The following is a 15,032-nucleotide window of genomic DNA, read 5'->3' as shown; positions in this document are numbered from 1 at the left end:
TCGCAATATGCTCAGCTAGGAGAGTTTCAGATCTAGCAGCTCTATCACACCTACAACCTTGGACAATATTTCATCAAGATAAAGCGGTTCTCCGCACTATTCCATCTCACCTTCCCAAGGTCACATCGACATTTCATCTCAACCAAGAGATAATTCTACCGTCCTTCTGCCCTAGACCGTCCAATAATCAAGAAAAGCAGTTGCACTCTTTGGACGTTGTAAGGGCGCTGAAATTCTACCTACACAGGACAGCCGATTTTAGACGTTCCGATGCTCTATTCGTTTTGTTTGGAAACAACAAAAAAGGTCTACAGGCCTCCAAGCGCTCCTTAGCAAGATGGATAGTTGCAGCTATACTTGAAGCTTATACTTCTATGAAAAAGGAAGCGCCCCTTTCTATAAAAGCACACTCCACTAGGAAAATTAGCACTTCTTGGGCCCTTCACAATTTTGCTTCAGTAGAGGCCATATGCAAAGCGGCTACCTGGAGCTCTTTGCACACCTTTTCAAAATTTTACAGACTAGATGTTATGGCCTCCTCAGAGGCGGCCTTTGGCAGGAAGGTGCTACAAGCAGCAGTAGCACATAGCTAGCTCCTGCATTATCAGTTAGTTCAGTTCTCCATCTGTTAATGTTATTACCCCCCCTTTTTTCTTTGGATGGCTTTGGGACATCCCCAGTCGTCCTGCACTGACAGGTAGGGCCGACGGAGAAAAGGAGATTTTCTTACCCGAAAAATCTTTTTCTCGTAGGCCCGTACTGTCAGTGCAGCATCCCTCCCTTTTTTTTTTGCTGCTCGTCACATAGTAAGAGTGATAGTAGTAGTAGGAAGTTAGGTTTCTGTCTCCACTAGCAGGCTCTGGTACAAAACTGGAGGAAGAGGTGGAGCCACGATGGAGAGAGAGAGAGAGATGGGAGAAAGTTTTTTTCAGTTTGTCCTGCCTCCACAGAGGATCAACTTAACCCAGTCGTCCTGCACTGACAGTACGGGCCTACGAGAAAAAGATTTTTCGGGTAAGAAAATCTCCTTTTCAGTAGGATGCAGATCCGGCCGAATCCACATGCCTGGCCAATCGGAATCATTAAAATCACGTGATTTTTATGTTTTTCACTGCACTCTTTGCAAATGGTTCTCTTTAACTCCTCTGTGATTCGGAGCATCCCTTCTGTGTTTACCCGCATAATCCGCCTAAAAACTGCAGGCAGAGGAAAGCAGATGATCCACTCCGTGTGCCATAGTGTCATAATGCCATTTGTAACCAGGTCCATTATGAGAATTACCAGCTAAAATGTCTGAGTTGCCATAGCACTGGCTATTTCCTCCTTGGTAAGATTCCAGTTGCTACTATAGACATGTTCTGCAATTACCTGTTGGCACAATGGACACCAAGTAGTCATTTACTGGTTAAGTAAATTGGTCATGGTCGTGAGTTGCTAGAAAAGGACCTGTTTCCAATGATACAGTAACAGGTCCTAGCTCATTGCTTAACGTTCTGTGCATAATTTGAGATTATTGTTTTAAAGTATGTAGAGAATGTTCTGTGCATGGAACAAACCAGTAATATAAGAGAATTTCTCTGGATACTTTATATATAAAGGAGCCCATTTGTGTCCTTGGCAAGAATCCTGCTGAAAGGAGGAAGAAATACATTTGGCAGCACATAGGTAAAGGCATGCCAAACATCTTCTGAGCTGGAGTTTCTCAAATATGTGATCCCCTGAAAAATGTATTAGCAGCCACCCTAGGTAGCCTTGTCTGGGCCATTATAACAATAAATGCCATTCAAACAAAGAAAGTGGCAGAACAGGTTATGTTTATGAATATAGATGCAAGGGGCTGCTCTACCTCTAGGGTTGGTACAGCAGCCCTATAACTAACCAATAGTCGTTTAAATACAAGTATTTATGGAGCTCTATATGTCCAATTTATAGCTGTACAGCTAAACTCCCAGTACCTTTATACAGCAGAAAACCTGTGTTTCAGAAGCTGGGCGCCTGTCAGGGAGTGTTAGTTACTGTAGCTGTACCACCTGAGGGCCGCAGGTTGGCTGGGAATCCCTGTGCTAGTAACTTTTTTTTCAAGCTCTCTTGTAATTGTTGCTCTCACTGTTTAAAGGGGAAGTTTGCCTTTAACCCTTTGACTGCACAGGCTGCCAGTGCCACACTGTAATTGTCACGGTGCTGACAGTCAGCTTCTTGATGCATTTTACAGCAGGCAAGTAGTTACAATAACTCATACTATGTTATAGACCAGCTTATTCTCACAGCAACTTTTAAATTGGCCTTTGTGTTTCTAAATCATATAGATTTGCTTCCCTGCCTATTTGGAGCCTCCAACTAAAAATGTCCAGTTGTCAGTGATCCCAGTAACCAAAAATACTCCCACCTGTCTGCACTACAACTAACAGACCCCTATGAGTTGCAACAGCTGGAGGGGGATTTGTGTGATGACCCTGGCGTAGGAGGTTATGTTTCCTTCTATGTTTATGAGCCCATAGTGTGTGTGTGTGTGTGTGTGTGGGAGGGGGAAGAGGAGGATGGACCAATCCCAGCCGTGTGGTTAACAAGTTGCCTTTTTTCCTTTTCAGCAGTGAGGAGAAGCGCAGGATATAAAGCAGTCAATGCATTCTGATATACATTCTGTTATATGTACATTCCTGAATTGTACTAATCACGCTGCCGCTTTCTTTCAGGTGGGTGTACATGGCATTAGAATAGAATTCATCAATGAAAAAGGATCCAAACGAACCGCCACGTACTTACCGGAGGTTGCAAAGGAGCAAGGTCATTGATGCACTTTATTTCATAAGAACTGGTTAAAAGATTAAAAAAAATTTCATATAAACCAAAATTCAATATGTGACCTTGCACTGATGTCAGATGGTGGATCAATTTCTAATTGTAAGGCTTCTCTCTTACATTAAATTTGTATTCTTTTGTCTGTGTTCACTCATGCATTCCTCTGCAGTGCATTTAAGCCTTTGGCTTTATAGAGTCATGTCAGGCCGCCAGCTGCTAGAGGGTGCTGGGAGTTCTAGTTTGGCTGGTGAGCCCCATCTTTCTGAGTGATATTGCACTTAATTAGTAATAAGGGTTGGTGTTTGTTATGCACTGGCGGATCTGTATTTATATGATGTCCCTGGGCAGCCTGTGTGTGCTTCTCTACATGTGGCACACAGACCTGTTTGGAACACAACATGCAGGAGTGTCAGCTGAATAAACAAGCCAGGCCTCCATTTCAGCCTATTATACACGTCTCTGGCTCCCACTGCAATAGTGTAATAATAGTCAGGCACAAAGTGGCTAAGCAAGACCTTAGCCGTGTTTTCTTGGTAGTCCCCCTTCATGCACCCCTACTTATAAGGGGTCTTGTTAATGGGATGCAGTCATGGCAATCACAGAGGAGATACCTCACTAATAACTCAAAGGGACGGAGAAAAAAAATGGTCATAGTTACTACTAATACCATCCATATGTTGTCTTTGAATCTGTGGGAGACGTCCATTTCATACATAATGGGTCCACTATATTGCTGTAAATAAAACTGCTTGTAGCACATACATGTGACGTGCTTAATGCTGGAGCTTGGAAGGGACCCCCTTACCTCAGAAGGCCACTGGTGCCATGATTAGACCCTGGTGCCATCTGTTCAGACCCAGTGTATTTGGCCATCATACTATTCAAATGAAGCTCTGCCACACATGCACTGAACGTGCCTGCTGGGAGGAGGCTTCCATCAGGGGCAGTACCCAGGCTAGTGTATCAGGGGATCCCCACCTGATCTTTGAGTTGGTAATGACTGAATAATTGGATTAAGTATCCATGTCATTGTTAGTTTATGCAGATGACTAATGGCACATATTGCGCTCACAATCTCATCCCTGGGCTGTTTTAGTCAGAGGAGGGTGTAGGTGCTGAGTCAGTGTTTGCTACACAGTATCTTGTTTGGGCCTTATCTGCAGTGTCATTCCTGCCAGTGTGTGAGATACTGAGTCACAACAGGCAAGACTCAACCTACTAGAGTCTAGATTATACTAAAGCTGTTATGACTTTCAGATAGTCTGTGATGCTGTTAGGCAACCTGGGTCGGTAAGGATGTTTTGGCCATCTGTTAGGCTTATATTATAATATAGTATCTGTCATAGGTAGGAAAGGCAATCGTTTTGAATGTATATAGAGATTAGTGTTGGCCCCAAAGGAATTCTATAAGAGGCGCAAGCAGGGGCAATAAGCCCCCACCTTGTTACTGCGGGTGCTCTGTTTATTACTAAAGCAATAAATATGTTATGCATGTAACACAACATCAGCAGTCACTTTTAGAAAAGTATTTCCAATCTCTGCAGGTTGGGACCACATACAGACCATAGATTCCTTATTGAGAAAAGGTGGATATAAAGCTGCAATCAGTAATGACTTCAGGAAAACTATTAAACTGACCAGGTAAGTGTAAGTGCTGTTCCATGCTGCATGGCCCCCTGCGTAGGCATAAGTGAGCTAAGCAGCATTGCAGCCTGCCTTGTGCAGAATGGAGTTTGGGGGGGGGGGGGGGGGATTAGTGCACATCCTGGGCAAGCCATCCTCTAGAACATCCGTTTCTGTGGGGTTGCCCTTGTCCTGCCCTGACCTAAATTCAACAACTTCATTAGTTGCGAAGCTGCTGGTTACGCTTCTGAACACCAAGAGATTTTGTTGGAGGATCAGCTTACTGAGCTAAAGTAGGTTTTCTTTCCTTTACACCCTCAGTTCCAGCTTTCCCACTAGCCACGTCTTCTGTAGCACCCGTGTGATTTATTACACAAATATATCTATAGAATGTGTATAGAAGAAACAGAGCATTTGTTTAGCTTTCTTATGGATAGAGTTAGCCCAGCTCCTGCCATTCATTCTTTCCTTCCTTGCCCTGGGGAATTGCTCTACAGATTATCTGCTTATACATGGATTGCTTTTGGTGCTCTTTGACCAATCTTCCAGATTCATCATAGATTAGAAAGCCCAAATAAATTTGACCTACATTAATGTACTCTCCATAAATATAGTAGATATGTATTTGTCTTCCGTTCATCCTTATGAACCATGAGCAAAAGCTTGCTGCCTCTGCCATTTAAAGGAACAGTAACATCAAAAAATTAAAGTGTTTTAAAGTAATTAAAATATAACGTGCTGTTGCTCAGCAAAAAACTGGTGTTTTTGCTACAGAAAAGCTACTATATAAATAAGCTGCTGTGTTGCCATGGGGCAGCCATTCAAGCTGGAAAAAATGAGAAAAGGCACAGGTTACATAGCAGATAACAAGTAGATAAGCCCCATATAATGAGGGTTTATCTGTTATCTGCTAAGTAACCTGTGCCTTTTCTCCTTTGAATGGCTGCCCCCATGGCTACACAGCAGCTTACTTATATAAACTATAGTAGTCTTTCTGAGGCAAACACACCAGTTGTACCAGTGCAGGGCAACCTTACATTATATTGTAATTACTTTTATACACTTTAAATTTTTTGGTGTTACTGTTCCTTTAATGACTCGAACACATCCGATCTGTAGCCCTACTGTTCGGTGTCATTATTCTGTGACATCACCCAGAATAGGAACTGTGCCCATGTTTCCCATCTTCCCATAGAAGTTAACAGTGTTCTGCTGTGTGAATCAGAACTTTTTTGCAGGCTGCTGTTATGTCTGTGGCCAGACACAGGCCAATTATACAGCTGCCTGCTTGGCCCCTTCAGACTGTTGACCGTTTATTGGCAAATGTATGGGGCCCTTCCAGTGGCCTCCCCACTTGATTTGTAGCCAGATAGCAAGTGGATATCTATGAAGAACCCCATCACACTTAGATCTGGTTTTCTCCCGACAGGAGGACCCATTATGATCTAATTTGGCCCAGTATGTAGTATCGGCACTCACCAGTATCGGGCACAGGCTGGGTGCTGACAAAAATAATACATCAAACTCAACAGTAGAAAGCACTCACAGCTACAGCATCAATCAAGTCAGTGATTTATTTCAGCATACCATCTACGCGTTTCGATCACCACAGGATCCTGATGACGATCCTGTGGTGATCGAAACGCGTAGATGGTATGCTGAAATAAATCACTGACTTGATTGATGCTGTAGCTGTGAGTGCTTTCTACTGTTGAGTTTGATATATATATATATATATATTTATATATTTATATTTTTGTGTGTATCAATATATAGTTCTCCATAGCAATAATAAGCAATTTGCATTTCTCTCTCCTTTGCAGATACCGTAGTGAGAAGATGACTATGAGTTATGCTGAATACCTTTCCCACCGTCAGCACCATCATTTTCAAAATGGCATCGGGCACCCTCTCCCACCCTACAACCATTATTCCTGACACTGAGCCGCATGACCAGTCACTAGACCTCTCAGCAGAACTCTTCCCAGGGGACCCGGCTCCCTCTTGGTCTAGCTATCTCTATTACTGTACCATTTTATGATGATTGTTTCCGTTGTCCTGTTCCAGCTTTGCCTCTTGTGGTGATGCTTATCAGGGCAACGGGTGGGAAGACTCTTTGATAAGTACCCAGAAAACATTTTTATTAGGATTATTTTGAGCTACTGAGGTTGTGTTTTTTGCAGCAGCAGCATTTATGCTTTTTCTGTTTCACATGATGCTAGCCTTATCTTGTATTGCTTTTTTCTATATTTGTGGATGGAAGGAAGGCTTGACTTATTGGGGATCTGTGATTGGCACACAAATCATTGGGAAGTCTCGGTTAGTGGAAGTCTCAGAGCCTATGAGTGTTGTACATGTCAGAAGGGTGAGAGGCACTAGCATTAACTACATGGCACTGCACCTTCTCTGGCAGTCCTAGTGTCCCACCATGTCCTGCATTTGTCTCATCCCTTTGGCCATTGGCATTTTCACTGATTTACCTGCAGCTTTTACCCAGCCCTTAATCACTGTATGCCAGATCATCCTTGTGGGCTTGTATTTCAGATTTCAGATGCACGCGTAACCAAAACCAATCTCTATATCAGCCTACAGCTGAAGGCATGATAAGACAGTATAAAAGTCCCAACTGAAATGTTTCATCTGTATAAGGTGAATATTTTAACCACTACCTCATGATTAACTTGCAGTGTTAGATAAGTCCTTACATGTGTTTGGTTACCTTAAAATACTTGCTACCAATGTTCTTTAGGTAGAGTCTGATCTGCCTGGACTTTTGCTTCCCACCATATCCCCTACATTCTCCACCATGGCCCTGCAGTACATCAGCTCCCAATGTAGCCACTTGCTTTGTTGTTGGAGCTGAACCCACCATTAGGTAAGGGCAGTTCTACAGATGGGGCATATATTCTTGGGTCAGCTTTGGGCAGTTGTCTGTCCCTGTGCGGAACATCAATGTGCGCCAGAACAAGGGAACTAAATCCAAAGCTGCCACGGCTAGAGGATTGCCTTCCATCCCAGGCATTGTCTTTCAGTGTGTGTTAAGGCTTGGGCAGCCGCTCTTTGTTGTTTCGCTCTTCTGGTGAGCATGAGCCATAGATTTTGCGGTGGCTGTCAGAAGTGATGGATTCCCAGGGTAAGCATTGTATAACCAAGGGAGCGGTTCAGTCCTCATTCATTCAGGTAAAGGTCACTTGGTTTTATCCTCAAGTGCCATTATCCTATTCATAGCTTTACAGATGTCTCAGGCATGGAAAAGGCTGACTTCTGTTTGTCATAACCCATGGTGCTACTTAGTAGGTGTTTCAATGGCAAAGCATTTCAGGGGGGTGAGCAGGAGGCGGTTGCCGGGCAGTCATACACATTTCATTGATGGAACACCTCAATTGGCTTGTACCCTGGTGTTTGCAATCCATTATTCAAGAAGCTCAGAGCTAGAATGGAGGGCATTGTATTGGGATGCCCTGTGCACAGAATGGATGTTCTCTGTGGCAGCTGCTTACTGGGAATAGTCTTTCACTTGCCAGTTTGGTAACCATTGCCGCTAAAGGGCTCCTGTACTTATGGCACTACTTCAGTTGTCATCCTGAGCAGTAAAATGGACTTTGGTTGGTTTGTTCTTCTGTGCGGATGCCTTAATTAAAACTTTCATTGCCAGAATGGGTTGCAGAGGAGCCATTTGGATAGCTGAACAAGGTTTAGCCAACACAGTAAGCGTTCATCTCATTCTGTGCTAGCGGCTCCCGGATGCATGGCGGTAGCCCCCGAGCCTAGTGTTGGCAATTGGTGGCTTTGCACCAGTGTGTTATTTTGCATCCATTATACAAAGTGAGCACAAGCAAATTCACGCCTTCTGCTGTTGCTGCAAAAAAAAAAAAAAATTTTATCAACACTGACACAGTTTTTCAGCTTGCCCAGTTGTACTCGCTCGTCCGTCAGAATGAGCATTTTCTTTTAAATTCTCTATATATATATATTTAAAGGTGCTAATGATTCTTGCACAAGGTCATGTGACTGGTCATGCCAACTCTAGATCATATCAGATTTGTACTAATCCTCGATATATGCAGATGTTCTACAGATGTTTCTTACCAGTGTAATAATGCGATACTGAGAATTCAATGCCAATCCTGCAGGGTTTGATAGTACAAGGTCAGCAATACTTCCCAGCATGGCTTGGGGGAGAACTGAAATACACAAAGGATTGTCTGTGTGTCCTTTTGTATCCAGCTTAGTGCATAACATAATATTTGTCTTCTAGTAGCTGTCATTCGACACAATAATGTAGTTGAACGCTGTTATACACGCTCAAGAGGCGGCTCACTAATCCCTAAACCAGTGCATTCTGGGACACCTCCCTTACACTCATGTGTCAGCCAGAAAGGGGTTAATGTCTGAATACCCTTTATTGATTTTATTTTGGTAATAAAAGCATGTTTTTGTCTATTTTTTATTTAATTTGCCAAAGTCCCTGCTTAGGCGTTATTAACTATTTACTGAGCACTTTGGATAACCCTGCTATTTTGGCAGCTAAAAGGTTAAATAATGAATTTGGATTTTATTTTGCTTTTTTTTTAATTTTTTTATTTTATTTCCCACAAAATATTCTATATTACCTTCTCTTTTGCTGCACATTTTTTTAAATAAAGGAAGTGGTTTTTTAGAGCTTTTATCCCAGTAAAGAAGTGAAAGTCAATGGGCGTGCTGATTCCCAGGCTGTTTTATTAGAACCTTGCTGCCGGCTGCAGGGAATCTGCTGCTGGGTTTTTTCTCTCATTTAAGTGGGTTTTAAATGTCACTGGTCTCCATGCTAGCCCTTCTGCCTGGGATTGCCCTGAGACCAGACTTTTGCCCATAAGCACCCCCTTGTTGTGGCATTCAGAACATTTTCTATTGGACCTGTCTATGACTTGCAAGCAAAGGCAGTGGTTCTGGTTATCACATTCTGATCCAGAGTCCCCCTATGGCTAAACATGCTGGTCACAAAGGTGTGATTTCCATTTATATTGCCCATACTCCTTGCCATCCAGCTGCAGGTTGTGTTCAGCGCCACCAGGGCAAAAGTGCATGTATTACACTGTATTATTGCTCATTTTTCCTTTATGTCAGACATTTATTCCTTTTCTGCTGATTTCTAGCTAGATTTACAGCCTGTCAGTACACAGATTATATGGGGTGGTGTTCTCCTCATTCTGTACAGGCCATCATTGTAACCACTGGTCCATCGCCCCCTACTGGCCAGGCTATAGAATCCCCAGAATATTGCTGACCAGTCAGCCGCCTCTCTCGTGTATAACGTCATTCTTAGCACCCGTCTTCAAATGTGCAGGTTTCTTTAAATGAAATTGAAGAACAATCTGTCCAGAGATAGATTTCCATCTCTCGTATATGTTCGACCAAACCAAAGAAACCTCTGGCCATACTCTAATGCTGCTCCTTAAAGCCTTCTCGTCCTATCAAAGCGCCCTGCAGGATTCCAATGTGTTATAAAAAAGAAACTTTTTTTATTTTTGTACAGTTTCTAATGGATTTTTTTCTAGTGATGTTTAATTGAATCAAGTTTATTTGGGGAGCCTGGAAACCGCGTCCTCCCATAGAAATAAACTGATGCTTACGTTTTTTTTTCTTCTATTCATTTCATGACTTTTACTTTGGAAAGGAACCCTGCCGTGTGCCTCTGAGACTTAAAGGGTTCCGTGTTACATTCATTCTTAAGACCAGCAATGATTCTTTCTATACAATGTTTTTTTTTTTTTTTCTTCGTTTTTTTTTTATTACTGTTCCAGAGAGAGACTTAAATAATGAAGAAAAACTTAAAAAAAAAAAACAAAAAAAAAATAGAAAAAAACACAAAAAAGCAAATATTGTGCTGGACCCAGTAACTAAGCTGGTTGCTAAACGCACTGAGAAAACAAACTTTTGTACAAAACTTTAAATGACTGTTTTTGTATATCGAAGTTGATTCTTTTTTTCGGGAACGAAACAAAACAACTTGGGATCTAGTTTCTAAGTTTGTGTTTTTATATGTTACAGAAACAGATTGCTTTGTATCACCAGCTTGACTGCAATGACATGGTGATTTGCCCCTCTTCGGACCTCCAGATGCCTGAATTGCGGTGCAGAGCATTGCATTGTGGGCCTCTTCAGCAAAGAAGGGTGTTCATTTAAAGTGGAGGGGGTAACGGCTACCTGGCGTGGCTGCCCTTCCTCATTTCTTTCTTATTAACTTGATGGATTACTATTATTACATCACAAATGGCATAACCCCCCCCCTTCCTTTCCATTAATACTAGATCCTTCCTTCCTTCCACATATAGTTTCTATTAGTGTGAAGAAACTGTTAAACAAAAAAATGGGCATTTTATTATAATAGGTAAGGCGAAAAAAAGGTTAAAATGGAGAAAAGGCAAAAAAAAAATCTCTAGAAGGTTCTTTGTTTGTGAGATATGGCTGTGGAAAGATATTGTAGTAGTTTTAACACTATTGTTACCTTTTAAATTACCCAATAAAATATATGGAAAATCTGAGAAATGTCTGCCGTTTTGTGAATATGCCTAGTGGTCTGTATCGCAGGCTTCATTGACTGCACTGGAGATTTCAACACAGCAATACTGCGCTGCCTGTGTGCATTAAGGCAGTGTTATGGTGGTTATATTATAATACACAAGCCATGAATATCCTGTAAATGATGTCCTTATGAACTGTGCTTAGTCATGTCATCAGTTATAATCATTGCATAGTGATTTAATTTGTCACAAACTTGTGTATTATAATGTACCACCTGTTATAAAATATGAGGATATTATAAGTCGTCGTGGAGTTCCATGACCTGTATAAAAGTACTTGTCCTTTTATATGGTCATGGAACTTCTCAGTGACTTAGAATATCATTATATTTTACAACAGGGGTGTACTTAATGAGTGGGATACACATGCAGCAGATTTAAGCCACTATTGAACCAAAACCTTTCCTGTAGCTTCTTTAGCTAAGTAGCTTGTAGGCCTGAAGTGTTGGGTACTTCTTTAAATTCTCTAGGGACTAAATTATATGGAAAGTGATGCAGTTCTGGATAGTTCCAGGGCATGTGGCACAGCTCATGCAGCTGTCGATACTCTTGCCTGCTTGGAAATGTTCTGCACTCGTGCTTGCATGGAAACACTCCCCTTTCTGCTCTTCTCTTCTAGAATCCCACTACCACTTAATTAGTGTGTGTAAACTTGACCCTAAAGTGGTGATTCTCATCGTAAATGGCACAAGAGCCAGTCAGAACTGAGTACATGGGAGTCCTATGAGTGACGTGCAAGGTTTATAGATTCTCTACAGTTTGGGAGATGACTTTACAACCCCTAGGGGCACATTTACTAACCCACGAACGGGCCGAATGTGTCTGATTTCATGATTGGTATTTTGCGATTTTTTGGAAAATTGGCGACTTTTTCGTAGCGTTACGACTTGCGCGAATTGTTGCGACTTTTTCGCAGCTTTCGCGCAGAGTACGAAAGTTTCGGATTCATTCAAGCTTCAGTATGGTGACTTTTCTTGGGCCAGGTTGGAGCTGCAGAGTGCCATTGAGTCCTATGGGAGGCTTCCAAAATCATGCTAAGTCTGAAAGTTTCGCCCGCTGCTTATGAGCGCTCAATACGAAAAAGTCGCGACAAGATACGAGCAAATCGTAATGGTTACGAAAAAGTCTCGTCAATTTACGAAAAGTAGTAACAGCGATGAAAAAATCGCAAAAAATACGAAAAAGTCGCAAAATGTTCGTTTTCCAATCGGAATTTTTCCAATTCTAATTCGTGTCTTAGTAAATCAGCCCCCTAGTATTGGAGCCCTATTAATGTCTCTATAGAGTTGGGTATTTGGGGGGGGAGGGGGGAGGGTAGGAACTGCCTTAAGCCAATTGAACTGAAGTGAGGGGTGTTGGCCATGATTCTGCAAGACCGAGACTGTCCCGTCTGGAGTATAGTAAAACAGAGAAGGAAATTTATATATAATATAGCCATCTCATGTGGTCAGTGCTTGGCGTATATGAGCATCCCTCATTTAAGGCAGTGGTACACGGTAAGATTAGTCGCACCATGACAAATCTTCGTTGTCGCGGGTGACTAATCTACCCCACAATGCCATTCCCCTGGCTAGAATGTAAATTGCCGGTGGGATGGCATACATTGCTGAGATGTCCCGCAGTTGCCTGAAACTGTCTTGCAAGGAAACTTTAGGCGACTGCAGGACATTGCAGCGACACGTATGCCATCCCACCGGCAACTTATGTTCTAACTGGTGGGATGGCATTGTGGGGAGATTAGTTGCCTGTGACAACGAAGATTTGTCGCAGGGTGACTAATCTCCCCATGAACCACTGCCCTTTTAAACACTGCAAGTTTGCCCCCTGTAAAGTTTGCCTTCTTTGTTCAACCTGCAACTGGCTGAAAAAAAAAAAAAAAAAATCACTGGTTGCTATGGGTTATGCCCATGTGCAGATTTTCCCAGTGTTTATAAATGAGCCTAATATGTGTTCAACCTCTGCAGGCTGTATCAGTATACTAAGCCTGTGGAATTCTATCAGTAATACCCTGTGTGCCCAGCAGCTGCCATGCACAGGGGGATGTGGGTGAGGACTATACACAAATCAAGGGCTCCCTGGAAGTTTCAGCTGCTGTAGGTTAGAGATAGAAAATCCACACAATTATTTTTCACAACAAGAATTTATTGTCAAATACTACCAAAAGGCTTGTCACATGTAAAGGTCATTAGAAACAAAGTTATAGAAATACTCATTGCACATAAAGTATTACAATACTGTACAAATACACCTTCCAACTTACAGCAAGAAAGGGAAACTGAGCAACTATTCCTAATCAGCTCTGCAGGAAGAACACTGCGTAGCACAACGAAACATGGAGGGAACAGCAGCTTCTGGCCGGAAAGGTTCAATGAGCTGATATAATGGTCATGAGGGTCATGTTATCAAAATTAAGGGGGAGGGCAGAACTGGCAGAAGCTCCTTTCCCAATCCTATGGGTGCCTGCATCAAGGCATCAAGATCTGCTCATGATGTAGTGCAGCCATCTCAGCAAAGGGTTTTATCAGCCACACTGGTCCCTGCTCTAGTGGAGCTTACAATCTAATATCCTTGGCATATGCATGTAAGCTGTTTCATCACCAGCCAATACATTTTGTAATGAGAGAAGAAAGGAATGCAAAGTGTATTCCAGCTGCCTGTCCCTCAGAGTGTTCCTGACTGGCACAGATATGGCTGTGAAACATTACCCATGGATAAACTGTACAGTACATTGCCAGGATAAAAATGCTAACTACTTAGGCAAACATTATACGTATTAACCAAACTGTATATTATTAGAGGGAAATTCACTTAACGCCATCACATGACAAATTTGTACACTACAGCTAGGCATATGAGCCACTTAATGATTTGCCTTCCTGCTTTGTATGATACCATGTGGGCTGTGCCAAAGCTCCAGCTGTCATTTGTTGGCAAGAGAAAAGCAATGACACAATCTCACCCATTATTTATGTTGGGCAGATAACTGTGTGCAACCTATTACTGTGCCCATTCAGGCTGCGCCTCTAAGTCTGTATATAATCTAATATAGAGTGCATGATTTTATTTCTCAAGAAAGATGGAGAATGTAACCTCTTTAATGGACCAAATGGTCACACAGCCTGTACTGCTGCTCTGGCCCAATTCTCCATATCCACCTGTATCAGTAGGCACAAGCTATTTCCATTATACTCCGTGGGGAACAGAATAGGTAGTTTGGGGTGATTCTCAGATAGTATGCTGAGACAAGATGCTTATTGGTTAAATATATTTTTGGAAGGCTGCATAAATGTAACATTAGCCAGTACCTTCCCTGTAACAGTTCTGTACTATGAGGCCCAGCCATTCTGTGGTAAGGGGAGCAATCAGCGATTCAGTCACACAGTGGGAAAGAAATAATTCACATTTTCAAACTGTAAAAGATAAGAATCCTGAACAGTAAAAAGCAAATAACAGACAATAAATAAGGGGATGTTTGTACTCAGCTACAAAAGTAATAAAATCTGAACACTATCATAATTGGCTTATAACATGGCTGTGTTATAATAATGTATTCCGTTTCAGAGTACTGTTTTCCTCAGCCACAGGAAAGAATAGAGATATATTTAATACGATTGTACAGTGTCACCAAAATGTGCTGTGTGTGAGCGAGCCCAACCCTGCGCCCAGGGACACTTGGAGTGCTGTTTAATAGTGACACTATAATCCGTACAGAGGGTTCCATAACGAAAATAAAATCCTTATGATTCCATGTGAGAGTTACTAACCAATTTGGTCACACAAACAAGGTAATGTTCTGGCTTATAATTGCCAGAAAATGAATAACCAGAAAAGTGTGTGCATGAGCTGCCTGTGGTGCCCTGCTGCCATATACATGGAGCCACTGTGAGCACAGCTGCGAGAGAGCCAAAGGATAGGGGTAATGACTGACCTATTCATTCCTTTCTACCGTTGCCTGATCACTTTGTGACCCAGACTGTGGCTGTTTCAGTGCAGCCCCAGTCTGGTTGGTCAGGGTCTGCTTAAAGCAAGTCACTTTCAGCCCAGTGC

The 15,032-nt window shown here is 42.2% G+C and overlaps 1 protein-coding gene across 1 annotated transcript in view; it reads left to right on the top strand.

The window, feature by feature from the left end:
• Nucleotides 1-8,300, top strand: part of ammecr1 (Alport syndrome, mental retardation, midface hypoplasia and elliptocytosis chromosomal region gene 1) — a 34,348-nt gene extending 26,048 nt beyond the window's left edge. Inside the window, 3 exon segments of the mRNA NM_001123494.1 lie at nt 2,694-2,784; nt 4,344-4,440; nt 6,246-8,300. Coding sequence (NP_001116966.1) covers nt 2,694-2,784; nt 4,344-4,440; nt 6,246-6,360 — 303 coding nt within the window. The 3' untranslated portion in view covers nt 6,361-8,300.
• The last annotated feature ends 6,732 nt before the right edge of the window (nt 8,301-15,032 follow it).

This window comes from Xenopus tropicalis, chromosome 8 (genome assembly GCF_000004195.4).
Source record: "Xenopus tropicalis strain Nigerian chromosome 8, UCB_Xtro_10.0, whole genome shotgun sequence".
Taxonomy (NCBI): Eukaryota; Metazoa; Chordata; class Amphibia; order Anura; family Pipidae; genus Xenopus; species Xenopus tropicalis.
This window is presented reverse-complemented; position numbering and strand designations above follow the sequence as displayed.